Source organism: Carlito syrichta, unplaced genomic scaffold (assembly GCF_000164805.1).
Source record: "Carlito syrichta isolate Samal-C Ts95f unplaced genomic scaffold, Tarsius_syrichta-2.0.1 Scaffold316471, whole genome shotgun sequence".
Taxonomy (NCBI): Eukaryota; Metazoa; Chordata; class Mammalia; order Primates; family Tarsiidae; genus Carlito; species Carlito syrichta.
Genome location: NW_007260567.1, coordinates 200,038 through 227,920, shown reverse-complemented (window position 1 = coordinate 227,920; position 27,883 = coordinate 200,038). Strand labels below are relative to the sequence as shown.

The 27,883-nt window shown below is 43.6% G+C and overlaps 2 protein-coding genes across 3 annotated transcripts in view; one reads left to right on the top strand and one right to left on the bottom strand.

The window, feature by feature from the left end:
• The window catches only part of PPP4R1 (protein phosphatase 4 regulatory subunit 1), a 38,889-nt gene extending 29,225 nt beyond the window's left edge, over nucleotides 1-9,664 (top strand). Inside the window, exons 11-15 of the mRNA XM_008074496.2 lie at nucleotides 2,335-2,435; nucleotides 5,710-5,830; nucleotides 5,926-6,060; nucleotides 7,037-7,178; nucleotides 8,489-9,664. Of these exons, the coding sequence (XP_008072687.1) occupies nucleotides 2,335-2,435; nucleotides 5,710-5,830; nucleotides 5,926-6,060; nucleotides 7,037-7,178; nucleotides 8,489-8,652 (663 nt within the window). The 3' untranslated portion in view covers nucleotides 8,653-9,664. The remainder of the gene's footprint in view (nucleotides 1-2,334; nucleotides 2,436-5,709; nucleotides 5,831-5,925; nucleotides 6,061-7,036; nucleotides 7,179-8,488) is intronic.
• A 6,758-nt stretch (nucleotides 9,665-16,422) lies between these two features.
• Nucleotides 16,423-27,883, bottom strand: part of RALBP1 (ralA binding protein 1) — a 50,855-nt gene continuing 39,394 nt past the window's right edge. Inside the window, exons 7-10 of one of the 2 annotated variants that reach the window (XM_008074494.2) lie at nucleotides 22,864-22,971; nucleotides 20,468-20,589; nucleotides 20,091-20,214; nucleotides 16,423-18,312 (exon numbers count right to left, since the gene is read on the bottom strand). In XM_008074494.2, coding sequence (XP_008072685.1) covers nucleotides 18,061-18,312; nucleotides 20,091-20,214; nucleotides 20,468-20,589; nucleotides 22,864-22,971 — 606 coding nt within the window. In that variant the 3' untranslated portion in view covers nucleotides 16,423-18,060. Of the gene's footprint in view, nucleotides 18,313-20,090; nucleotides 20,215-20,467; nucleotides 20,590-20,742; nucleotides 21,915-22,863; nucleotides 22,972-27,883 lie in introns of those variants that run through there. The other variant, XM_008074495.2, reaches the window with a different exon arrangement.

Genomic DNA, 27,883 nt, shown 5'->3' with positions numbered 1-27,883 from the left:
AACTAATCCCATAATTAGGCTAAATTTCATTTTTAAATGATGCTAGATCATGATTACAGACATTTGTACCTTTTTTATTTTTCAAAATTATTGAATAACATGTATGGAAAAATTTTCATGAACTACAGTCATCCTTTGGTATCTGTGGGGGGTTGGTTCCAGGACCTCTGCCTATGCCCAGATCCACACATACTCGCATCCTATAGCCAGCTTTGAGGAAGTCACATGTGCAGAGAGTCAGCAGCCTTCCATGTACTCGAGTTTCATGTTCCAGGAATGCTGTCTCTTCATTCCTCCTCTGTCTGGGGGGAGAAGAATCCAGATACCATTGGACCCTTGCAGTCTAAACCCACGTTGCTCATGATCAACTGTATATTAAGTTTGGGGCTTTTTGTGGTAGTTCGGGAATCTGAGATTTACCTTTCGTCCTCTCATTTGAGTTGTAGAAGTAATTATAATCCTACTTTTTGAAACATATTGATACCATGGAGTTACGTTTTATATAAATATATTGAAATGTTTCTAGTTGTCCCAGTATAGTCCTTTATAGCTTTTCTCCCCTTGATTCAGAATCCCATCAAGAAGCGCATGTTGACTTTAAATGTTGTGTTTCTTTAATCCTCTTAGATCTAGACGTGATTTGGCAAATCCAGTTGCTTTGCAGAAAACCCCTCAGTTGGAATTTGCCTGAATGTTATTATACAGTTTGATTCTGGGTAAACAGGGTTTTTTGAAGACATATTACCTGTTTATAAAGATCATCATGTGTTTTTCCAAATGCATCACATCAGGAGTAATGTGGTGTTTACTCTTCCCATCATTAGTCATGATGAGTCTGATAATTTAGTTATGGTGGTGTCAGGTGTCTCCATTATAAAATACCCTTTTACTTTTGTGATTAATAAGTAATTGAGAAGGTGATGCTTTTGAATTCTGTGAACATCTTTTTCTCCTAAGTCTTTCACCACAGCTCTTATGTTGATGCATCCATCCATACATGGTTCTCTGTATTGATTGCAAAATAGTGAGTTTTCTGTTTTCATAATTGCTTCTATTTTTATTGACATTTTTGTGTAAAGATAAACTGTCCCTTTTCTCCCCCCTTTTGAAAACTTTAAAAGTATCAGTATGGACTCTAGGATTTTTGTTTAATGTAATACATTTCTGTCATATGTGTTAAGTGTCAGATTTGGCCAATGTGAACTCCTTAAAGGTGTCTCCTGTGTCCTTTTGGTTTGCCTTCACATTTTTAAGCACATCCTTACTTCCAGTCCCAAATTTTCCTTCCTTGCCCCAGCCTAGAGTCAGCTGTTTTTCCAAGGAGCCCTGGTCCTTTTTAGTGGAGAACAGTATTTAGAAACCAAGATCCAGGCACTAGATGGGCTCATTACTCCCAGGATGTCATTTCTTTTAGGCATTTTCAAGGACAGGAGCTAGGAAGTTTGTTGTTTCTTTATTGAATTGTTAAGTTCATGTTGATAAGAACACTTCCAGTTCAGTACCACCCCCCCCTTCACTTTATATTTTCTCTTCACTCATGACAAAATCTCTGTAATCACATTAATATATTTAGTCATTGGCTCAAGTCTACAGCATACGTCAAATAGTTTCAGACCTTCTCCACCAATAGTAATTGCAACATCACATCAACTGAGTAATGTTCAAGATGCCCTTCGGCACTCTGTGTTCTTAGAACATATACCATGAAAATGAATGGTCAGAGTACTGAATTCAGACTTATATTTTTTTCCCTGTGTGATTGCATAGATTGGGTGTACAATTAGGTCTAGTTGCTTCTGTTTAGATCAGATTTTAGTGTTTTCCCTCTTGTTGACACTCTGCTTTTAAATATTTATAGAGCAACTATTGGGATACATTTCTTTTTATGTTCTCATACAGTAAATACTGAATATCTACTGCATGCCATTATAGTGCCATACACTAGGCTTACATGTATGGTTAAGAACATAATTTTTTACTGTGAAGAACCCCCCCCCCCAAAAAAAAATCAAAAGGCTCAAAAGGCTTCATGGTAATAAGGATGTCATATAAATACAGTGATGAGTACTGTAACAAAGCTATGCCCAAGGGGGTTTCAGTGTAGGTCACTAACAGGCTGAAAAACAAAGATTTCAAAAGATGTTGATTCTTAATGGCAAATGGGGTTTTCTGGGAAAAATGAATTTAATGGCAACTTTTAAAACAATTCAATACAGGTATACATTTCTTTTTCAGAGTAATTAACCATTACTTATAGTCTGTTTTCAAGCACTCTAGTAAAATAAATGATGTCTATACCATGTCCTAGTAAATATTTTTATTTTGTTACTTCAGCTTCTTCATATTGACAAAAGAAGAGAATATCTTTATCAACTTCAGGAGTTTTTGGTGACAGATAATAGTAGAAATTGGCGCTTTCGAGCTGAACTGGCTGAGTAAGTTCTAAAAATTCACTAGATTGTGTTTTGGAGGGATAAATACTGCATTTTTATCTTTTCTTAATTTCTTCATTACTTTGTGTAGGTCCAACTTTCTGTCTGGTATCCTGTTGCTTTAACATCTCGTGTAGTACAGGTCTTTCTGGCAGTGAATTTTCTTAACTTTTTTCTTCTCGAAAAAGTCTTTATTTCATCGTTTGTATTTTTTTAATTGTGGTGGAATACATATAACCAAATTTGCCATTTATGATATTTAGTACATTCACAGTGTTGTGCAACTATCAGTATCTTGTTCTAAGATAGTTTGTCATCCCAAAAGGAAAGCCCATGCCCATTTAGCATAAGTAGAATCATATACGGCCTTTTGTGTGTGTGGTTTCTTCAGTTAGCACCATGTTTTCTTTCTTTCTTTTTTTTTTTTTGAGTTGGAGTCTCACTCTGTCACCCAGATGAGTGCCGTGGCACGCTCCTGACCACTGCAGCCTCGACCAGCTGGGCTCTGGCGATCCTTCTGCCTCAGCCTTCCAAGTAGCTGGAACTGCAGGTGTGCGCTACCACGTCTGGCTAATTTTTTAAATTTTATTGTAGAGGTGAGGTCTCACCAAGTTGCCCAGGTGGGTCTCAAACCCGCGGGCTCAGGCAATCCACTCACCTCAGCCTCCCAAAGTGCTGGGATTACAGGCTGAGCCACCGAGCCCGGCAGCATCATGTTTTCAAGGGTCATGCACATTGTAGCATATATCCGAGCTTTCATTCCTTTTTATGGTTGAGTAATATTCCATTGTCTTAGATATACCACATTTACTTTATTCATTCATCCAGGTTGGGTGTGTGTCGCCATTGCAAGTAGTGCTGCTGTGAACATCCATGTAGCTTTTATTTGAAACTTGATTTTGATGCTTTTGAGGGATTTGCTGGGTCATATGGTAATTCTGTGTTTACTTTGTTGAGGAACTGCCAGACTTCTTCACAGCAGCTGTTACTGTTGTATATTCCCATCCGCAGTGTACAGGGGTTCCAATTTCTCTACATCCTCCCTGACACCTGCTGTTTTCCTCTCTTTAAAATTTGGCAAGTAGTAATTGTACATATTTATGGGGTATATAGTGATGTGGCAATACTATAATGTACAGTGAGCAGACCAGGCTAATTAGTAAATCTAATGGGTGTGAAATAGCTTCTCATTGTGACTTTTATTTGCATTTCTCTTAAGACTAATGATCTTGAGCACTTTTTAATTATTTTTGCCAATTATTTGCATGTACTCTGTAAATAAATGTCAATTTAAATCCATTGCCCATTTTAAAATTGGGTTCATCTTAAATAGTGTGGTGTTGGGTCGTTGAGTTTTGTTAGAGTTCTTTATGATACTATCTTTGCCGGGTATAAAATTTGGGACTGACAGTTTTTCATTCAGTATATTAAAGATGTCACTTCACTGAATGTGGTGTGCCCACTTTTGACTTGAAATGGACATGCCTCTTCTGCCACTAGTGTGAGTGTGTGAGTTCATCTAATCGGGATCAAGCTGGGTTTGGGTTTCATTGTTGCTGGTTATCTTCGGTGCACTATGGATTTTATCTTGCTGTAGGTTGCCAGTACTATTTGCTGAGGGTGGGACCTGGGGTGCCAATGGACTTTTTCTAGTATGGGCTTTCCACCCAGCTTTCAGCTATCCCTGCACCCCTGCATAATGGGTAGGGTTCATGCTAGGAAAGGCAAGAGTCTCTGGTTTGGGATCATCCTCAGTCTTTGGAGGCCTGTTTGTCTGGGCTTTCTCAGAATCACTGCCCACCCTGTGACATTCAGTCTCTACCCGTATCTGTGGTTTGTCTTGTGCAGGACTTCCTGCCCCTCTCCTAGCAGAAGATTTTTGCTTGGTATCAATGTAGGGTATTGGTTTAAGAAGATTTCTTGCCCCTTCTCTTGGAATAGTCTTCTTTCTTCTCTTCCCGGCTACGGTGTGTCTGTGCCTGTGCCCAGGGGGTGCACGGACTTTGTGCCTCTCCACCAGTCCCTTAAAGCCTTTGTCTTGCATGAGAAAGGGGCCCAGGGGAGTGTCCACTGGCATCACATCTGTCAGTCGCTTGTGCCTGCTGAGTAACTTCTCCCCGTTTCCTTTTCTGGCCCCAGTCTTTCTGGTAAACACCCACAAGAGGCAGGTACCCTGTGAAGGTCAGAGGCTTTGCATGGGAGTATGAGCTCTTGTGTCTGGCACATGTGGCTTTGTGTCATTCTCCCTCCATGCAGACTCAGATGAGGGCCCTGGCAGCTGCTGCCATGATTTCACTGGTTATTTCTCACCCTCCTGCATGGCAGTAAGTGCCTTCTCCCTCTGTGCTCTGCTCAGGTGAAACCATTTGTGTTGTCTGTCTCTCCTGGGGGTGGGGGGGCTTGTCAGCTCTTGGGAAGTTGGGTTATCTGGTTGTCTTGCAACCTCAGTTCTCTGATGGACTCAAGAACAGATTTTTACCGACATTCTTTGCAGCTTTCTGTATCCTAAGCAGATGTAGAAGTCTTGTTTGGGATTTTTAAACTTTTGTGTCAGAAAATAAGTATGTCTCTCCGAGGATTTATGTTTATGTATATATATAGGTGTGTTTGCCACTGCTGCATTATCTGTATTCATTCTTATGGTTCCCTTCCTGCTGATGAGAAATGTAAACAGTCTTAAACATAAGATCTGAAAGGCAAAGTCTCATTTATTCAAGGTGTCATTGCAGCTACTCAAACTAGTTGGTGGATGTTGTGAAAGTCCTCAGATTCCCTCAGATGTGATAGGAGAGTTGTTAGAGGACCCCATTTCTGCCATCGCTTGCAAATGTACCCTTTCCTTGGGAGCCGCTCAGTCTTGACAGGTACAGGCAGGCTGTTTCAGTCTGCTGAGACTTCTCATCAAGATAACTGACTTACAGATGGTAGCTTCTTAGCATATTCTGACCCATCACTTTGGATAAATATGTGCTGTGTTCCAGTTGCACATACTAGGACGTGCTTTTTTAATCCCCAGGGGACAGAACTCTCACTTTTGTTCTCTTTTTCCTCTAGTGGGAGGAGATACTCCTTGAACTCAAAGTGCTTAAATGCATTTCCACATATTCAGAGACTAGGGGTAATTCCTTATAGGAGAGGCCTGCTTAGACATTAGTCTTAGCATGAATTTATCTTACAAGTATTCAGTATCCAGCATTACTGATTATTCAGATGTGTAACCTATTTTCATTTGTCTTACTGAATTTTAAACTTTGTCTTTTTGTAATTCCTTTTGTAGGCAGCTGATTTTACTTCTCGAGTTATATAGTCCAAGAGATGTTTACGACTATTTACGGCCCATTGCTCTGAATCTCTGTGCGGACAAAGTTTCTTCTGTTCGTTGGATTTCCTACAAGTTGGTATGTGTTAAGGTTTACAGTTGTAGATTAGCAAGCTGTTTTGTAAGATCAGTGAGCAGAAGCCATTCCTCACTCCTCTGTGCTTGCCCTCCTAGGTCAGCGAGATGGTGAAGAAGCTGCACATGGCGACCCCGCCGACTTTCGGGATGGACCTCATCAATGAGCTGGTGGAAAATTTTGGCAGGTGTCCCAAGTGGTCAGGGCGGCAAACCTTCGTCTTCGTCTGCCAGGTAGGCGAGGATATGGGTTGACCCCCTTGTGAGTTTTTCTCCTCAAACTATGTTTCCTGTACTCCCTGCTTCTCTCACACCCTCTCCTCATCCTTAAGGAACAGAGCTTTACCATAGTCTTCATATGGGCATCTGTTCCTCATGGTTGGGCATCTGTCTGGCTTGTCCTCTTGAGCTGGCCCTTTCCTCCCCCACTTAGCAGTGCTCATTCTAAAAAGATGGGACATCTCACACATATGCCATGCATGTATGCATGCATACATACATGTACACATATTGCATGTATGTGCACACAAGAATGTGTCACACCACACACACCTACTTGTGTGCATGCATACAAATGTGTACCATACCCCATACACACTATGCATACACATACCATAGAGGCTCCCACTAGAGGGTACTTGTGTCTGGGGCTAGAGTGCAGGTGTGAAAATGAAGGTATGACTGAACACTCCAAGTCTCTGTAAAGCAGTTTAAAAATTTTGCCTGGACAGGCCACAGTGGCTCATGCCTGTAATCCAAGCAGTTTAGGGGGCTGAGGCAGGGAATCATTCGAGGCCAGGAGTTTGAGAATAGCCCAGGCAACATAGCAAGACCTCGTCTCTGCAAAAGTAAAATAAAAAAAGTTATCTAGGCATGGCAGTATATTCCTGTAGTCCTACTACTCGAGGCTGAAGTGGGAGGTCACTTGAGCTCAGGAGTTTGAGGTTACAGTGTGCTATGATTGAGCCACTGCATTCCACCATAAGTGACAGAGCAAGACCCTGCCTCTTTAGAAAAAAATAAAAATGTCTGTGTGGGCGGTTAAGTAATTTTTATTTTGAGTTTCCAGGTACGTGGAATATTAGTTGAAAAGCAGTAACTAAAATGTGTACTTGTCAGTAAGTTGTCACTAAAAGATTTTGCTAACTAGTATTATAGTTTGTTGGCTGAATTGACAGCAAAATGTAAAGCAGTGGTTTCTTTCCCCCAGACTGTCATTGAGGATGATTGCCTTCCCATGGACCAGTTTGCCGTGCATCTGATGCCGCATTTGCTAACGTTAGCGAACGATCGGGTTCCAAATGTCAGAGTACTGCTTGCGAAAACATTAAGACAAACTCTCCTAGAAAAAGGTAGGTAGGAGACGCATTAGAAGAAGTGTGGGGGCAGATGGAGGCTCATGGACTGGGCCGAATAGATGATGTCAAAGCTCAAGTATTGTCTGCTCGTAGACAGTCATCTGGTAGAAGGAGCAAGATTGTCATTATTCTGGTGGTTCTCCCAGGAGGACACAGAAGGTTAAAGGGACTTTCACTTAGCACTCTACTGTTCTGGGAGAGATTTTTTTAATCATGGGCATGTATCATTTTTGTAATTTAGAAGAGTAGTTTTATTTATTTATTTTTTAGAATTTTGGAGAAATTTTTCAAAGCACATTTTACTTAATTTTAAAGATGTGGGGTACAACTCAGGATTTAGGTATACAAGTGGTCATTGCACAGGTGAAGTTTGGGCCTCCTTTGGTCCTCGCTTCGCCTGGTTTGAGACAGGTGTCTTTATGTTGTTAAGTGCCTCCCTCCTCCCTCACACCGCCTCCCCCCCAGCAGTTTCTCATTACTGCCAATCCCTTTCTTACAGTATTATGACAAATATTCAGGGTCTGCTTCTGAGGGAGTACATGTGGTACTCAGTTCTTTGTTTCTGTGATAGATTGCTGAGTATTATAGATAAGAAGGGCTGTTCTCAAAATTGGGTATTTGCTTAGGACTGACAAGTCTTTGCGGGCAGCGTGCCACTTGCTGTTTGGGACTGGGAGGCATGTGTGCTCCCCCTCCTTCTCTTCATTCTCAGGCAGAAGACAGATGCCCCATAGTGTTTGTTTTGCTGGAAATTATAAGCTTCTCAAGACTTGGGATGTTTTATTTATTGTAACTGCCCTTCCTTCGAATGCCTCATAAACATAGTTTTATGTGTGAACTCATGAATGAAGACAGAAAGAAATTAATAGCAGACTGCAAAAAATAAGGATAAAAGATGATTTTTTCCCTTTTTTTCCTTTGCCACTTAAATTTTTAAAATAGCAAAGTGGCTGGAGAGACTGGTTAGGGAGCTGTGTGTGTAGTTGGTGTTTGGAAGAGTTTTTCCTTTTACTAAGCTAATGAATAGCAAGAAGTATAATGTTTTCATATATTGATCTGGCTGTCATTGAGCATCATGAGAGTCTATCATATAAGCAAGATAAATCTCATAATTATCTTTATTCCAGAATTTTTTTTCCTAAAACAAATCAGTTTGGATTAGTGTTTATAATTTAACATGGTCTTTGTTCATACTCATAGAAACAGCATGTTTTATAATGACTAGGAACCTTTTATACTGTACTTGACAAAGCGCTGAAATGTTGTGGCTCGTTTCTTTTGTACTGTGCACTTGTCATTTCCAGAATATTTCCTAGCCTCTGCCAGCTGCCATCAGGAAGCTGTGGAGCAGACCATCATGGCGCTTCAGATGGACCGGGACAGTGATGTTAAGTACTTTGCAAGTATCCACCCTGCCAGTACCAAAATCTCTGAAGATGCCATGAGCACAGCTTCTTCAACCTACTAGAAGGCTTGAATCTTGGTGTCTTTCCTGCTTCCATGAGAGCTGAGGTTCGACAAGCGCTCCACACGCGAGTGATCTGGGATGGCTTTCTGGGGAGGAGACACCTTTCCTCTCCTGCAGACTTAATTGCAGGTGCAAATTGCCTACACCTGATACCAGGGATTTTTACGAGTCAAGAGAAAGTACAGTAAACACTATTATCTTATCTTGACTTTAAGGGAAAATAATTTCTCAGAGGATTATAATTGTCACCGAAGCCTTAAATCCTTCTGTCTTCCTGACTGAATGAAACTTGAATTGGCAGAGCATTTTCCTTATGGAAAGGATGAGATTCCCAGAGACCTGCATTGCTTTCTCCTGGTTTTATTTAACGACCAGTAAATGAAATTTGTATAGCCAGAAGTCAGATGTGCACCAGATGTGAAAGACCTTCAGTATTAGCCCTGTTTTCTTCCAGGCAAGGACCTGCTGGGTTTTGTGGCGAGCTGCCCAGCCCAACCCAGCCCTACCCAGCCCTAAGTGTGAATAGTTTTTGATGTGTGTAAATGGGAAAGGAGACTTTTTCTTTTGTACTCCTAAGGGCTTGATGCTAACACTAAAGTAGGATCTGATTTTAACCTTAAATGCAGCATATTGCTGTACACATTTACAGAGCATTTGCTGAGTATCTATGTCCTGATTTTTTTCATGCTGGTCATGACCTGAAGGAAATGTATTAGCATGTATACTGTATGTCAGGTGTTTTTAACTTGATCATGATCAGCTCTGAGGTGCAACTTTTCTTCACACACTGTCTATTATCTGTGACCACTCTTGAGAGTGCTGCAGTCTTTAATCATGCTGTTCAAACTGTTGTGGCACAAGTTCTCTTGTCCAAATAAAATTTATTAATAAGATCTAGAGAGAGATATATACACTTTTGTTTTCTAGATGTCTATGAATAAATGCAATTTGTGACCTGTATTAATTTAGTATAAAATGGGGAAACTAGATTAAAATATTTGTCTTTTACCTAGTTTAGTCGTTTCTTTGAAACCTGCCTGTGTTCCCTGGGTTGGGTTTTGCTCTAGGAAGCCAGCAGGGATGAGCAGGCCCCAGGTACTATCCTGCAGCTCCTGAGACACAGCAAAGCACCTCGGAGCCTCCATTGCTTCACCTGTGAAATGAGAATTAGGAAAAGCTATCCTGTCCCTCACAGGGTTTGCAGTCAAACATGATCATATGTGAAGATGCTTTTGTAATGTGCTGTGCATGTAATGGTAGCTGCTCTTACGTGCTCCATTTGACAAACTCTTGACTACCTGAGTCCCCGTGGTGCTTCTGTGAGTTTTGGTTTTATTTATTCAGCTAGTGAAGACTCCTTGTGAAGTCAGAAATAGTTTCCCTTGAACCTTGGTGGTCAAGGGATTTGGGAGCACATGGGCTACGTCCTATAGACGCTACTACAGTAAGCCTTGGGTTTCTTATTCTTGCTTTATGATCCAGTGTTAACTTCTTGGGTCATTGCAACTCTGTGCTCCCTTTGGTTTATATGATGAGTTGTTTTAACTACAACCTCCTGTCCCATTCCCCTACAAACCCTATCACTTACAGGTATCTAATATTGAGCAGCTTTTGCAGCAGATATTCTCTGGGTTTTGTAGAGATGAGGTCTCACCAAGTTGCCTGGGCTGGTCTCAAACCTGTGGGCTCAGGCAGTCCACTCGCCTCAGCCTCCCAAAGTGCTGGTGGGATTACAGGCTGAGCAACCAAGCCTGGCCTATTCTCTGGTATTTTAGGACTTCTGAGTAACTCAGGATGAAGAAAAAAGCCATAATTTTCAGAAAAACTCATTAGCCACTGTACCTCATCCTTGTGTGATCTCTCCCCTCCCCCCCAGGGACTTCCCTGCTACCCCCTTCCACACAGGGGTGCACTTGGCGTGGGGTCCCTGCTTGTGCCCAGCTGGCTGGATCTTAGGTCACCATCCCTGCTGCCTCCTCCCTCATCTGGGGATGCATGTTTACAAGCTTGGGGTCTCTGGAAGCTCAGGGTGAGCATCTGCATTCCCACTGACTGCACCTAGCCCTCGGGAACCAGACTTCCTGTTTAGGCTGCTTGGAGGACTGGAGTGCGGAGTGGCTACCTTTTTGCACTTGACCTTTGTCCTGAAGTCTTGGAGAGAGCTCTGTGATGCCAGACCACTAGTTTTTTTTGAGCCCTCTAACTCTAAATTACCAAGTGTTGAGTTCCCGAGAAAGCGACTGTGCCAGCATCCTAAGACTAAGAACTAAGACTGCCGGCTTGTTGCCACAGCTGTCTTAGGTGACTCTTCAGTCCGCTGAGCAGGCTTGTATGGGAGGGGAGATTCCTTCTATCCTCAGCGTTCAGTAATTGAGTCTATGAGATCAATTGGTAGTAGGCAGATTAACGGAAGAGCCACATAAATTTCTACAAGCGTAGGGCTCCCATGAAGAAAGGGTGGATATCCCCAAACTCAGTGAGAGCCAGACATACTCTCTTCAAAGAGGACAAGGAGCAGGGTATAGGCTATTTAGGGGGAAAGCAAATGACTTTCCTGGAAGGTAAATGGGCCCTCGGGAGAAGAGGTGACTGAGTGTGATGGGCGGGATGTCAGCCTTGGTCCCTCTGCTGTGCTGCAAGTTCTCTCTTGGACGATGATTCCTGGTAAGGGGACTCATGGCACGTGAGTTCCTTTGGAGGATCTGTCTTAGGCAGAGGAGGGACGTTCAGAGAAAGCCCCTCCCTGCATTGACTGCTCCCAGATGCCCTCAGGTTAAGCCCTAAGTGGCATGTTTTGGAGTGGCACTTCTGAACTCTGTCATTCTCATACCTAATTAGTGTAGGTCCCATTTTCTACAGTCCTGAGCTGATTTCTATGCTTGGTGTATGGGGGAGCCATGGGAGCAGCTGGCTGTGAGCTGTCGTCTGGGAGGATAGCATGGGCTAATGTCTCCAAAGGTTCTGGAGTCAATACCAGTGAGTCAAGGGGAGGAAATTTCAAGGGAAAGTTCCAGCAACGCAGAGCCAAGTAAATGCCCTCCTTAAAATTAATCCTACGACTCCCAACTAGGGAGGAAACTGGGTCTGGAAATAAATGTTAAAAAGCAAGACTCTGGGGCCTGTTGCGTGTTTGCTAGTCCCTGCCTTGAGGCTTCATCAGCTGTCATGGTCATTGAGCATCGCAGAGGTGGAACTTTCCTGGGGAAGGATAGTGGGAGTCTCCAGGGGAGGGAGGCCTTTTCCACCTGTGTGTCATGGTTTCTAAGTGCCCTGGAGGGGAAGGAGTTCCAGGCCTCAATTCCTTCCACCAGAAACTCCAAAACAGGCAATTTTGTGATCTCTCAAATGGATGTTTTGACCTTGAGAACACTTTGCAAACAAAAAGTCCAACAACTATATATTTTGTGGGAGGTATCTTCTGCAGCTTAATTCTTTCATCCATTTCCTATAGAGAATGAAGTAGTTTTAGTTCTGTCTTGCAGAAATTATTTTCCTTAAGAATTATTTTCCCAATTTGACAATGGCCAACGATCAGGTTTTAGTCCATGTAATGTTCTGCAGCATTGCTGTGTGTTTATTTCTACCTGCTGGGCTCAGGCGATTCTTCTGCCTCAGCTGGAACTATAGGCATATGCCACCACACCCGGCTACCTTTTTGATTTTTTTGTAGAGACGAGGTCTTGCCAAGTTGCTCAGACTGCTCTTGAACCCCTGGACCCAGGCAATTCTCTTGCCTCCACCTGCTAAAGTGCTGGGATTACAGGCATGAGTCACTGTACCTGGCCAGGTTTTCAGACCCTTTTCAGTTAAGTGAGCCTGAGGGTGGAGTCAGACACGTGAATGAATGAATGTAACTTTCAAGGATTTTGGCTCTTACAAAGGCAAAAGGAGAGTGGCAAAGGGGGCCTGGTTATTGAAGGAAATTTTTTTTTAAGTTGAAGTCTCACTCTGCTGCCCAGGCTGGAGTGCAGTGGCATGCTCACGGCCACCGCAGCCTCGACCTGCTGGGCTCAGGTGATCCTTCCATCTCAGCTTTCCAGGTAGCTGGAACCACAGGTGTGCACCACCACACCTGGTTAATTTTTTGATTTATTGTAGAAACGAGGTCTCGCCATATTACCCAGGCTGGTCTCGTATCCTTTGTCTCAGGTAAACCTCTTGCCTCGGCTTCCCAAAGTGTTGGTATTACAGGCGTGAGCCACTGCACCCTGCCTGGCTTTTAAATATCTAGTGAACTCATAATTTAGAAAGGTGCCTCTCAACAGTTAATGTGCATCTAAGTCACCTTGTTCAAAAGCAAATTCTGATTCAGCAGGTCTGCCAAGCCTTGTCAATTCTAAGTCTGCCCTTCCCCTCCCCAATTTGACCTTTGATACGGTCAGCATTTCTTGTATTTTGCCCCACATTTGATTGCTTGGGGTGCTCTTCTGTTTCCCTCTAGTAATAATGACACGTTACCTGGACAGCACTCAAGATCACAACCTTTCCTAGACAGTGTTAATCAGTGTTATCAACCGTCTACTAGTTGAGATACTAAGGCAGGGTGGCCAAGTAAATCAAACTTGTAAATCAAAATACAGGACACCCAATTAAATTGGAGTTGCACAGGACATCCAAAAAACTATCCATTGTGGATCTGATGTCCAAATGTGTGGTGTCCTGTAGTTCATGGGCTCCCAACCCCTGAGCCAAAGACCAGTTCTGGTCTATGGCCTGTTAGGAACTGGACTGCACAGTAAGAGCTGAATAGTGACCCAGTGAAGCTTCATCTGTATTTACAGCTGCTACCCATCACTCGCATTACTGCCTGAGCTCCACCTCCTGTCAGAGGAGCACCAAAAAGTCTGCTTCCGCTTCCAACATCCTATCTTTGCCGTCCTGCAGTGACAGCAACCCAAGCAAGGTTACAGAGTAAACAACAGAAGTAACATGCGTCAGGTGTCACTGTCTCCCATCATCCCCTAGTTGCAGGAAAACAAGCTCAGGGCTCCTGCCAGTTCTGCATTATGGCAAGTTGCATAGTTACTTAATTACACATTGCAATGTAATCATAGAAATAAAGTGCACAATAAATGTAATTCACTTGAATCATCTCAAAACCATCCTTCCCCCACCCCCTGGTCCATGGAAAAACTGTCTTCCCATGAAATCAGGCCCTGATGCCAAAAAGTTTGGGGACCACTACTGTAGTTTACATGGCAACCAGACAGGTCAGCCTGCATCAATAGGTGCTTTCCACCACAGCTCCCTCTTTAGGGAGTTCTTCCTTTCTGGAGGAAGGCGCCCCTGGCCGACAATCTTGGTGACAGCCTCACCAGCCAGTGGTGGAGTGTGCATGGCTGGCGCCAGCTTCCTGGGGTTGATCCAATGCTTTCAGTTGAGAGAACTTACCATTCCTTCTATAGTGCACTCTGTCATTGGAAGCCTTTTTTTTTTTTTTAAAGAGATAAGGTCTTACTGTCACCCAGGCTGGATGGAGTACAGTGGCTCGATAATAGCTCACTGCAGCCTTGAACTCCTGGCTCAAGGGATCCTCCTGCCTCAGCCTACCAAGCAGCTGGGATCAGAGGCATGTGCCACCATGTCTGGCTAATGTTTTGAGACTTTGTAGAAATGAAGTCTTGCTGTGTTGCCTAGGCTGGTCTCGAACTCCTGGCCTCAAACAATCCTCCCACCTCAGCCTCCCAAAGTACTAGGATTACAGGTGTGAGCCACAGCTCCTGGCCTGGACAGTCTTAACAGCATTAACGTGACATTTTATAAAAACCCCCCTCCCCACGAGAAACTCAAGAATTGTTGGTGCAGTCCTTTTCAGAAGGCTAGAGATGCTCTCTCAGAGAAGAGGCTCTTACTTTCTCTAATTGTAGCTGCAGTGTTTAGCAGTCTCTTGCCTTTGGTCCCCAGAATCTAGCCCCAAAGACAGGAACTGCTGTCCTGATTCAGAGAGGAATTATGTCTGCTTTCCCTCCCATACCAGCCATCTTGACCCCAACAGGACCTCTGGCCAGGATGCCTGCACGGACACTGCATTCCCTCTTGGTATCAGGGATGTGCAGTGACAGTGAAGGCAATAATGACCGATGCAGCCAAGACGCTGCTTGTGAACGTCCAGCTCCTGTCTAAACTGGAGGCAGTCGGTCTGGTCACAGCTTATTTTGTGGCTGAAACTTGAGGCCAGGAAACGAGACCATCATCTTCAAGGATGCTTGGTTTCTTCTTGACTCATCTCTACACCAAAAAGTTTAGTCAAATGATGTCTGAGACAGATCCTGTCCTGTAGGGCAAATGAATTTGAGTAAGAAGCGAAAACCCCACCAGGTGCTTTATCATCCGTTATTTAAAGTCTTGTGAAGTCAGGATTATTTTCACCATTTTGCCACTTAGAAAACTGGAGTTCAACCAGATTGGCTTATTGCAGGTTTTGAAGACATGAGACACCAGCTAAAATTTTCCCGTCTAAAGCCCACGTTCTTCCTTGTACATGGCAACATTCTCTAGAGGCCAGCATCCAGTAGGTGCCCCCAGAACAGCTCAGCATGATGCTAAGTCATGGCAGGGCCGCGTGCCCAGCCTAAGAGGGGAGATGCCCCAGAGGAGATGACACTGCCCTGGGGTTGCAGGCTGAGCAGAGTGAAGAGTTAGTCCAGAAAACACTGCAGCTACAAGGAGTTGCCATTTTTGCTGAATGAAAATACCTTCTTTTGAGTCATGCTGTTCTAGAGACAGCAAAGTCACCAGACCGCTGGGAGTATCCTGTCCCTTTGCAGGCTGGGGGCAGCCAATGAATGTAACAGAAGGCCCCCCCCCAGAGTTCACTTTGGTGTCTCCTGGGTTTGCTGCGCTCCCGTCTTGAAGACACCCAGGGACACGGCCCTCCTTCCCTAAAAGGGCAGGGTTTTACGTGGAGCCTTCAACTGCGAATAACTCAGGCACTTTCCTGTCCCTCAAATGAGAATGACAGTCCCCACCTCATGCCAGTCTGGCTGGACTCAAAGTCATGTTTGTTTTCAAGATTTCAAGATATCCTCATATTTACTGTACATGGGAAGTACCAGCTCATTAAACATTATTAAATAAAGAGAAATGTAATCTGTAGCACAGAAATAGCTGCAGTCAACAGAAAACTGTCATGCAAGCCTAGATGCCATTTTTGAAGCTGATCCCGGTTCTCACATTTCATTATCTCCAAACCTGCAGCCACATCAGGGTGTCGGAGACCTTCCATCAAGAAGTTAAGGACGTACATTTAATGTTACTGAATTTAAATATGCAAAATAGGGAAGCCAGCTGTTTGAGCTTTCAGTGACAGGTAGTTACGGAATTTTCAAAGTAAAGAGAGCAAACGGAAACTTCTATTTATTCTAGTCAATACCAGACAGGTTCGCACTGGTCAGACTCCTGCTGAGTCTCTGTTTGAAATGCAAACGCATGGCTCATGCCTGTAATTCCAAACGTCTGTAAACTGCAACGCTTAGGGCCAAGAGGGGCAGGCGGACTGGTACGTGGTGCAGACAGGCTGCAGGCCCAGCCCAGTCCTGTGGGTTTTGCAAATACAGGCTCACGCAGCAGCAGCATGGGTTCAGGACGATGGCTGCCAGCATCCATGCTTGGGTCCCGGAGCGCCCAAGTCTGCAGGGGCGAGAGGTATGAAGGTGGCTAGACACCAAACTCTCTGCTCCGAGGCTCTGAGGAAATACCTCAACCAAATCCTTGCTAGCCACAGGATGCCCAATTACTGTAAAGAAATAATGAGTACAAAAAACTAGAAGCTTCTCCTTTTCCCAAAAGGCTGTTGAATTTATTTGCTTGATCAATAATGGTCTGGCAAAAATTAGTTAACCAATGTTGAGACATTTGTAATGAAATACTAATTTTAAAAATCCATGACACCTTGACAGAAATTAGAGTTTACACAAACAAAAAAAAGGAACCTCCGATATTGCCAGCAGCTATAAAGTTAATGTACTAGGACCAACAGGACAGCAAGAAGGCGTTTTACACATTTATATCCGACACCCGACCATACTTTCAGTCACCAGAATATCTTCTCTCCAGATTTAAAAAAATAGTATGCTGATTTCTATAACAAAGCTTTTTTTCCATACAAAAATCAAACAATGGCCAACAAGTCACAACAGTGCAATAGGTAGAGGATAAAAAACCGCATCAAACAGGTGCGAAAATAAATACTAACTAGGAGGAGGAGGAGAGAGCCCTCGTGTGGGGTTTGTCCCGCCCCTTGAGCATGTGTGGGGTTCTCTTCCGAGCCACGAGATCTGGCCTGTCTCATGGTGCCATGCATCCTGATAGCGCGACTGCAGTCTGTTGCCTCCAAAGCCCGGCCTCCTGGAAGCCTCGAGCACCCATCTGATCCGATGGGTTGGAAGCAAGAAAATGGGGTGGGATGAATCACAGCTATCATTAAAGGAATTTTTTCCTATTGCTCAATCTTGTCATTTGGGAGTCCACCAGCAGGTTCGCTGAGATGATATGGATAATGTCAAACCTTTGTTTAAGAGCATACATATGGCTTATTCAGGCAAGGAGACGTGTACATTCTAGCCCAAGCAAGCAATCGGAGTCATTGTGTTTTTAATGGAAGGTCAGTCATGTAAAAGATTTCTGGTTTAAGAAACACCCTTGTGTGAACGCACGGGTCAAGGCAACGACCTTCGCCAAGCCAGTGAAAGGCCTTTTCTGGGCACTGGCAGTGAGTGGCCGGCAGGAGCAGGATGTGGCCTGTTTTGCCCGGGGCGGGTGGGCGGCTCCACAGGCAGCCTGTCTTGTGACCAAACTTGCCTGTCCTGGTGACTCAGGCTTGGGGGCTGTGGTTTAGAACTGTCAAGGAGAGTTACAGGGCGGGCCAAGGAACACCCGGCAGAAGCTATTCTGGCCAGAGAACACGAGGCAGCTCCCCCCATTGTATAATCTGCACCAAAAAGGTGTGAAAGGCACAAGCAAGAGTGACTAGGTACACAGAGATCCTGGGGGCGCGACGGGGCGGTCCACAGGCAGGTGCGGCACTGGCCTGGTTGGTTCCCCCCCTTGAATGAGAACGAGATCCTGATTCTGCTGTGATAAAAAAGCAAAGAAAGACGATTTTTGGTTTAAAAAGAAGCCACTCAAGGGTTAAAATAGTTACTTTAACAGAGAAAATGAATCTTCGAATAAGCCGACACTATCTGGAAAACTCATCTGTCCCCGACAAGCCCACCACGTCCATTGCTTCGTCCTCGTGGAACCTGAGCCTGACGTGAAGAAGTCAGACGCGCGGGAGAGGAAGCGCCTCGAGGAGAGAGACATCTTTACAGAATGTACAGGCGAGAGAGCGGGCCTGGCCCTCAGTGCTACAGCGGGGTGCCCGGGGCCTCTCGGCAAGGCGCGGGCCTGCGCGGCCTCCCAGCGCGCTCAGATGGGCGTCTCCTTCCTGTCCTTGCTGGGCGAGGGCTTCGCTGGCTCCTTGCCGGCCGCCGCCTTCGCCTCGAGGGCGCCGTCCCTGGGCGGCTGGACAGGGGCCCCGCGGCGCTCGGGGTCCTCGTCCTCCGGCCCCGGCGGCTCGGGCTTGGCCCGCTGCATCTGGAGCAGCCGCAGCTGCACGCGCAGCTCGATGATGGCCTCGCGCTCCTCGTGGATTGCCTGATTCAGGTCGTTGTTCTTTATCTTGGGGAACGACAGAAAGGGCAGTTACCGCGGGGCAAGGAAGTCAGAGGGACGCGGACGCAGGGGCAGAGGACGGGTAGCGAGGGCAGCCCACAGAGGCATCTGGTTTTGCTTTGGTCAACTCGGTTGTGAAACAAGTCAGACGTGAACGTGAATCTGCCCGTGAGCCACGGACACGATCCAGGACAGGAGGATGAGCTTATTGACTCGGCTCCCAATCAGGGGAGGGCAAACACACCTGGAAGACATCACTGTGCCACAGAAAACTACTTGAGCAGAGAATAATGCAGCGTTCTAGTGCTTAGAATAAACTTAAAATTTTCAACTGGCTTCTGAATGGCCCTTAAGGAGAAGATAAGGGTAATTTTAGTAGCAATTAGAGATGAGACTTAGAGATAGGATTAAAACCTAGATTTGTCTCAAAAGTGGATATCCTTTGTCTTCTGCGAATGGCATTACTTTAAATCTGAAATGTGCTTCCTAGTCATACTACAGAAAACTTCTCTCAATTCTAGATTGTCTACGCTTATCCAGTAAAATCCAGGCCACAGGAAACAGCAGCTATCCTGACCTGCTCCCCTTTCTAAAGTACGTCCCAGCCTCCCATGGCAGATACGTCATGGGACTAAACTCTGCACGTGGGACGTGAGCTGAGTGCTGAGTGCCACATGTGCACCTCACCCCTGACTACTGGGCATGCTCGGATTCTTCCCCCTTCCTGGAGACCCGGAGCAGCCACTGTGGAGCCCCAGTGGAGAAAGCACGTGTGGAGAAGGGTGGGCCGAGCGCCTGCCACACAAGATGCTGCCATCTTGCTTAACCCACCGCATAATTCTGCCATAGCAGCTCAGTCTACATCCCAAGGACGAGAATTCAGGATAATGTTTCCCACTTAGGATTGCAAAATGTTGCAAAAGCAAAATGAAGCGCCAAGGTACAGAAGCTCCAGCAACTTGGGCCTCGACACCAGCTCAGCTTCTCCCCATAGCACATGTTTGCTGCAGCGAGTGTCTCCACCTTGAGCCTGTGGGCCCCACTCTAAACTCTGGCTAGCGAAGAAGACCCTTGTGGGTGGCAGTTTCTGGGTGGAATCCTGGTTTTCCATGCAGGGTGTAGCCTGGTTTGCCCCCGCTGCTGAGCCAACCCTGAACGAGGCAAGCAGAGCTGCCTATTCAATTCCTTTCTCTGAAGAGGATATCTTCTCTTGACCCTTAGGCAAAATATCTGAAGACAATGTTTCCTTGTGGTAAGAAGGTACATTCTGGCCCAGACCTTGACTCTGTTGCCCTCTCTTCACTGTGTGGTATTTCCCAGTTTTCTAGCACCATGTTCTCTCTCGCTTGTTGCATTATAGGCTAAGGGCCAAGAGAAAGCCTTGTCTCTCACTTCACCCACGGGGAGATTCAAGAGACTTCCTTCTTCCACTAGCATTTATTTTTCTGTTCATCCTTGCTAGGAACAGAGACCAGATCATTCAAAGCTGCTCAAACTGACAGAGTCAGGTGGCACTCGCCCTCAGGCCGGGAAGGAAAAGGCCCGTGTGGGATACTAAACTCACTAAACTCACGGAAGGTCACTTCTGACAGCCTGAGAAAGACATGCAGGTGTCATTTGGTCGGCCAGCACTTAGCACTTAGGTGAATCGTGCCCCTGTGGTCCACTCTACATAGCCTCCCAGCTGATAACCAAGGAAAAAGGACAATTCTGAGGGGAAACATGGTCTCCTCAACCTTCCATAAGTTAGTATGCCTTTTGGCTATTTCCCCCCCGAAACTTACTTCCAGCTCCTCATTCTGTCTCTGTAAATCTTCCAGAATGATCTGCAGCTCCTCTTCATCCTCACTCTCACTCTCACTCTCAGAGGAGTACTCCTCAGTTTCGCTTCGGCCGTGCTGCTGACGGCTGTTGAGGGGAGAGAAGAAGGAAAACACTATGCACAGGATGCCTGTCTGCCACCTCCCTTCTTTTCGATTTACCAGTTTTCATGAGTCTACTCAATAGAACACCATTCTTAAGACCTGACAAAATGAGAGGCTTAAAGATGATTAATTTCGGGTGGCTAATTCTTTTATAGGAAAGTCTAAACACTGAAACAATTGTGTTTATATTTGAATAAATATTCCTGAACACTTCGAAACCCCCAGCTCTCCTGTACCTCTGGATTTCGGCAATCTCGGCTCTGAGGCGTTCAATTTCTTCTTTTTCTGAGGCAATCTGCCGGCGCAGAAGCTGCTCCATGGCCAGAAGCTCCTCCTGTTCAGTCAGGATCTCATTCTCCTAAAACAATGATCACCAGTGAACACTTCTGAGTTCTAGTCCAGGAAATGTCACTTTTTAGGGTCTCCTATGTTGCCCTGAATTCTAGAGCCCCATACGGTGCTGAACACACAAGGCACGTGCTGCACAACCTAAAAATATCCTGTTTACTCAGGATCAAAAAAAGGCTTCTTTGAGAAAAGGTAAACAAAGTTATTTTGGGGGAATGACTAGATCTTTCTCAACGACAAAATGCTACACAGGAACTCTGTGTCCTCCTTTTGCAAAGGCTCCCCTCCCTGAGGTTCTCACAGGGGGAAAAAAACCAGAGTTCAAGTGACAAAGTCTGCTTTGGCCTCCCAGTCTTTTTGTAATGCCTTCTCAACTCTCAGAAAAGTGAGACTATTTAGGGTCACAGTGGCTTTCAACAGTGTCACTAGGAAAAGAAGGATCTGGAGATGTGTGGCTGGTGTCAGCATCACTTTTAAGGCAGACCAGAGTGAAGGAAAGATCATCACAGAAATTTTTTCTCTTCATAAGCTGCCTTTCTCCTCAACCCATGTTCTCAGAGATAATGGTAAAACGGCAAATATTCTGTATTAACAGAATATCCCTTTCCAAAACTGATTAGGTCACCAGTCTTATGAAAAGAATGGAAAAAACTCCCTCTATCTGCCCAAGGTCTAGAGAGCCCCTCCAACCTAGAGAAAAGAGCTAATGCAGACAAAACTTAGGGAATAATAGAAGTGTGGTTATAGATATGAGGAGGTAGAGGAGACTTTTTTCCCAAAGGAACAGGTTTTGAGAGGATAAGTCCTATGGTCAGATTTGAAAGACACCATGGCCGCATGCCAAAATAAACTACCTCCAGCCACTAACAAGCACTGAGAACCTCTCTCTTAGAGATGGAAGACAGTGTCTCCCAAATGTTTTTGAACACAGATGTGTTCCTTTACCTCAGCATACCTATTAGCGGTAACATTTCAAGAACTATCAGGTTGAAAAACTCTACAAAATAAAGACACCATCTGGGACTTCATTCTCTCCTCAGGGGAAAGCAGAAATGTGCCCTGCTCGCCAAAACATACATTTTTCCGAAGTGACAGAAAAGGACTGAAACCTGTAGGGCTTTTGTATAAACCACACACAGGTGCTTCTGGAAGCCTAGAAACAAGTCAAAGCCTAGAACGTCATTCCTTTCTGGTTAAACTCTGGGAATTTCCAGAACAGTGTAAGGTTGACTTGAGAAACTCAGCTCTGTGCCTGGAATACAGCAGGTATTCAAGAGATATTTGTTGACTCTGAAGGACAAACAGGATAATCTGCCTCCAACAACTGACTTTCCCCTGCAAAGAGCAAAAATCAAAATATCTAGAAGGTGTTATGAGTAACAACTATTAAAATCTGTACAGTACATTTCAAAGATCTCATATATTGTAATGTCAGGTTTTAGGTTTTAAAATATTTATTAAAATCTGATGTCATTAATATGGAATAAATAACATCTATAAATTAGGGAAAAGATCTATCACTTGGACCTGTGTGTGGAATAAATGAGATCAAGTAAAGTACTAGAACAATGCCTAGTAAGGAGTAATTACTCAGTATAAGGTAGTTTCTTTTTGCATACTGAACATTTTAGCAAACACAGATAAAGAGAGGGCCAAATACAACAGGCAAAAATTCCTCTAAATCACTTTGCAATTTTGGTTGAAAGATTCACACCTCTACAGAAAAGCTTCTTAAATTATAATTTTAAAATGACCATTGAGGCTGGATGTGGTGGCTCATGCCTGTAATGCCAGCACTTTGGGAGGCCGAGGCAGGAGGATCGCTTGAGGCCAGGAGTTCAAGACCAGCCTGGCCAACAAAGTGAGACCCTGTCTTTATTTAAAAAAAAAAAAAATCAAATAATTGGCTGGGCATGGTGGCGCACTCCTATATTCCCAGCTACTTGAGAGGGTAGGTAGAAGTAGCACCTGAGCCCAGGAGGTTGAAGCTACAGTGAACCATGATCATGCCACCACACTTCAGTCTGGGCAGTAAAGTGAAACCCCAATTCAAAAAAAAACAAACAAAACACACATACACAACTGACCATTGAGAGTCTTGCAAAATAGGCTGCTCTGCTGAAGGTAGTGAGTTATCTCAATCAATTGTTTGCAGCCAGTTTTACAGATTGAAATCCTTGTTCTACTCTTTCCCCCTGCTATTTATTTTTAAGACTAGTCACTAGTGCACTCGACTAGTCTTAAAAACACAAATATTGCAAAACAGAAAAAGAGTTTAGCTTACCTGGGCAAGGAGAATATTGATAACTTCTTCATTTTCATTCATTTCTTCTTTGGAAACATCCTCTTTTGAAAGACTGGCTATTTCTTGTGCAATCTTGGTTTCACATTCCTGTCAAGTAAGACAAATAGGAAAGAACTGGTTGGCCTACATGTAACATATATTCAACAAATTCACATCATCGCCAACCTAGAAGCGTTCTTCTCATTTTTTAGAATTAAAAAAAATAGTAGTGTCAGATGAACCACCTAGTTGGATGGGCACTTGGTAACTGAGCTTGGAATGTAACGTAGGGATCTTGGTCTGTGGCTCCAAAAAAATGTTCAATTCTAGTTAATGTGCTCACCATTTCCAGAACCCTTCCAATAAATTACCTTCTGTGATATTTCTTTTTGAGGGGCTAGTGAGTGTCAATTTTAGGCATATCATTTAGTTTTGACAAACATACACAGTCAAGTAACCACCACCACCACCATTATACTACAGAACATTTCCATCACCACACAAAGTCCCCTTGGGTTCCTCTACCATCTGCTGGTGTCTTGCAACCACTGACGGCTTTTTGTCACTGTAGTTTTTTCTTGAGTTTCTCAAAAACGGAATCAATCAGTAAGCAGTTTGATTATCTGGACTCTTTCAACTAGGACATGCTCTTAAGATTCATGTATGTGGTTGTTTGTATCTCACTGAGCAATACAAGGTCTGGCAATTAAGTTCGCGAACTTGTTGCTGTGTACAGCACTGTACAACAACTCAGCAAAGTTTTGTAACCTTGGTGTATCGGTGTCTCGCAGCTGTGTGTGTGTCAATGTGTGGCAGTGTCTTGGTAAGTGGCGTTCATTATTGTTGTTGCGTGTTTTTGTGTGCTGTCATAAGAATGTCAGGGCTTGAATTAGAGCAATGAATAAACACTAAATTTCTTGTTAAACTTGGCAAGATTGGAAATCGGAACATGTTTGCCAAGTTTATGGGGATAATGCCCAAGAAGAAAACATCAGTATACAAATGGATTAAACATTTTTCTGAGGGGAGAGAGCATCACTGATGAAGAGAGGTCAAGGCGGCCAATAACGAGCAGAACTGGTGAAAACATTGCAAAAATTTGTCAAACTGTGCATCAGAATCGTTGGCTGACTGTGAGAAGCAAAGCAGACCAAATAAACATCAATATACAAATAGGAAAATCTCAATTGCAAACCTTGACATGAAAATGGTCCCAAAAGAGCTCTCGCATCATGATAATGCACAAGTTCACACAGTACTGTCTATGAGGGAGCTTTTAGCCAGTAAACAAATAACTGTATTGGAACTCCCTCCCTACTCATCTGATCTGGCCCCCAGTGACTTTTTTCTTTGCCCAAAGATAAAGGAACTACTGAAAGGAAGACATTCTGATGACATTCAGTACATCAAGGGTAATTCAGGATATCAAGGACATCACACGACAGCTCTGATGGCCGTTCCAGAAAAAGAGTTGCAAAATTGCTATGACTAGGTGCTGGTGTCAGAGCATAGCTTCTCAAAAGGAGTACTTTGATGGTGACCATAGTGATATTCAGCAATGAGATATGTAGTGCTTTTTCTAGGATGAGTTCACAAATTTAATTGTCAGATCTTGTATGCCGTGGTCTGAATGTAGCCCAATTATTTATCCATTCATCAGCTGATGGACATTTGGATTCTCTAGTTTTTAACTATTATGATTAGATTTGTTATGAATATTTCGCATATGCTTTGGTGAGGGTATATGTGCTCTTCTCTGAAATAAATACCTAGAAGTGGGACTGCTGGGTAACCATATGTTCAACTTTATAAGAAAATGCCAAACTGTTTTCCAAAGTAGCCATACCATCTTGCATTACCAGGAACAAACAATGAGAATTCCAGTTACTCTACATTCTTATCCACACTTGGCGTTTTCAATTTTAGCTCTTCTAGTTGGTGTGCAGTGTTATCTCATAGTGCCTTTTATTTATGTGTCCTTAATGATCAATGATGCTGAGCATCTTGCATATGCTTATTTGCCATCTGTCTGATCAAATTTTTACCTTTCTAAAACTAAACTGTCTTAAGTTGTAAGAGTTTTTTAAATGTTCAAGTTCAGGTCCTTTATCAGATGTGTGTTTTTTGTAATGATAGCTCTGGCTGGCACATTCATTTTCTAACAATGTCTTTTGAAGAGCAGTTTTTGGAATTTTGATGAAATTCAATTTGTCAAATTTTTGTTTTATAATTCATAGGTTTTGTGTCCTATTTAGGAAATTACTGCCTAAGTCAAGGTCAATGAGATATTCTCCTGTGTTTTCTTCTGAAAGATTTTTTTAGTATTAGTTTGTGATTCAAATTAATTTTGCATATGTGGTGCAGAGTCAAGGTTCTTTCTTTTTTTCATGTAGCTATCCAATTGTTTCAGCACTCTTTGTTGAAAAGAACATCTTCTCCTTCTACTGAATTGTTTTAGGCTCTTTGGTGAAAATTACCCATAAATGTGTAGGTCTACTTTTGAACTTTCTACTCTATGTTTATCTTTGTCCAATACTTACTGTCTTGATTACTGTAGTTGTATAAAAAGTCTTGAAATCAGGTAGTATGAGTCCTCGAACTATGTTCTTTTTCAAAATTGTAGAGCCTATTCTAGGTCATTTGTATTTCCACATACATTTTGGAAGAGCTAACATTTCTATAAAAGCTACCTGTTTGGATATTTTTTTCTTTTTTGAGTTGGAGTCTCATTCTGTCACCCAGGCTGGAGTGCAGGAACATGCTCATGGCCATCCCAGCATTGACCTGCTGGGCTCCGGCGATCCTTCTACCTCAGTCGTCCGAGTAGCTGGAACTATAGGTGCATGCTACCACATCTGGCTAATTTTTGATCTATTGTAGAGATGAGGGCTCGCCAAGTTGCCCAGGCTGGTCTGGAACCACAGGCTCAAGCAATCCACTCACTTTGGCCTCCCAAAGTGCTGGGATTACAGGCTGAGCCACCGAACCTGGCCTGTTTGGATTTTTATTGGAGTTGGTCCATAGATCAATTTGGGAAAAACTAACATCTTAGTAATATTGAATCTTCTGTTTCACATGAATAATATGTCTCCATTTATTTAGGTCCTTTTTTTTTTTTTTTTGAGGTCCAGATCCAATTGTCCATTGCCAATATTTTTTTTTTGAGTTGGAGTCTTACTTCTTTGCCCAGGCTAGAGTACAGTGGCACACATGCTCATGGCCACCCCAGTGTTGACCTTCTGGGCTCCAGCGATCCTTCCGCCTCAGCGAACTATAGACGCGTGTGACCATGCCTGGCTATTTTTTATTTTACTGTAGAGATGAGGTCTTGCCAGGTTGCCCTGGCTTGTCTCAAACCCGTGGGCTCAGGCAATCCATTCGCCTCAGCCTCCCAAAGTGCTGGGATTACAGGCTGAGCCACTGAGCCCAGCCAATTAGTTCTTTAATGAAGATTCCCTGGGATTTTATATGTAGATGATCATGTTATCCCAAGAATAAAAATTTATTTCTCTTAATTTTTTATGCCTTTTTTTCATGCTTCATTGCACTGGCTAGAACCTCAAATACAATGCTGACAAGAAGTGGTAACAGCAGAAATCCTTGCACTGTACACCAATCTTGGGGGGAAAGTATTTAGTCTTTCACCATCAAGTATGATGTTAATTGTAGATTTTTTTTTTTTTTTTAAGTTGGAGTCTCACTCTTTCACCAGGCTGGAGTGCAGTGGCACACTCACAGCCACACCAGCGTTGACCTGCTGGGCTCTGGCGATCCGTCCACCTCTGCCTTCCAAGTAGCCGTAACTACAGGTGGGCACTACCATGCCTGGCTAATTTTTAAAAAAAATTTATTATAGAGACGAGGTCTCATCAAGTTGCCCCGGGCTGGTCTCAAATCCATGAGCTCAGGCAATCCCCCGCCTCGGCCTCCCAAAGTGCTGGGATTACAGGATGAGCCACTGAGCCTGGCCACAGATTTTTTTAAATAGATGCCTTTTATCTGGCTGGGAAGTTGTCTGCTGAAAGTTTTTATCATGAACATGTGTTGAATTCTGTCAACTGGTTTTTCTGTACCTACTAATATGATGTTATCTTTTTAAAATTTTTACTCTGTTAATATATTATCTCTGTCTTTGAAAGTTGCTTATTCCTCAAAGTTGAAATCAACTTGGTAGAATCTTTTGAGCATTTTGTGAATTAACGAGCAGGTATGAAAACACAGCATTGAGAAAACTGATACAGTGAAGGTCATCCATTCCTTCTCATATTGACTCTGGTTGCTACCTCACAATTCCTTTACACAAAAGAGATGCAGAAGCAAGAAAAATGAAAGCCAGACTTCCATCAACCCTGGCCTAAGTCAGAGACTCTTCATTTAGAGGCTGACTGGCAATGCCATATGATTAACAATTATAAACTGCCCATGAAGCCTTGGAGGTTGGTCACCAATGCCTCATTCCAGGCTGATACATGAGGGGAAAAACTTAACAACAGTAACAACAACAACAACAACAACAACAACAACAAACAGGCATAATAGGCAAGAGACAAATAATCTAGTAAGCAAGAGAGAAGAGAAGGAAGAAAAATACATAGAGGGTTAGCTTGCTTATCCTGGAAGGCATGTGTAAAAATCTAATGGATCTGCTTATCTCTAACCTTAAGAAACAGAAATACTCAGGTTGTCTTTGTATTTTAACACAACCACAACAGAGACCCACTATCATGCTCTCCAATTCTGGCAAATGCTAAATAATGTGTGCTATTTGGATTCTAGAGTTGAATCTGCATGTGGATTGTAAGATGGTCCAGAGATTTGAGATTTTAGCCTTGGTGTGGGGGTCAACTCAAGGTCCCAGAACCAAGCAACACACACTAAACTAAAGGATATAAAAAGTCTAACAAGTGTTGCACATCACTCATTATTATTAGGTAAACAGAATCTCTCCTGATCTTCAGGGCCTTCCAGGCGATGCTTATCACTGTTTCCAAAGAACTGACTAATTCTAAATGCCTCAAAT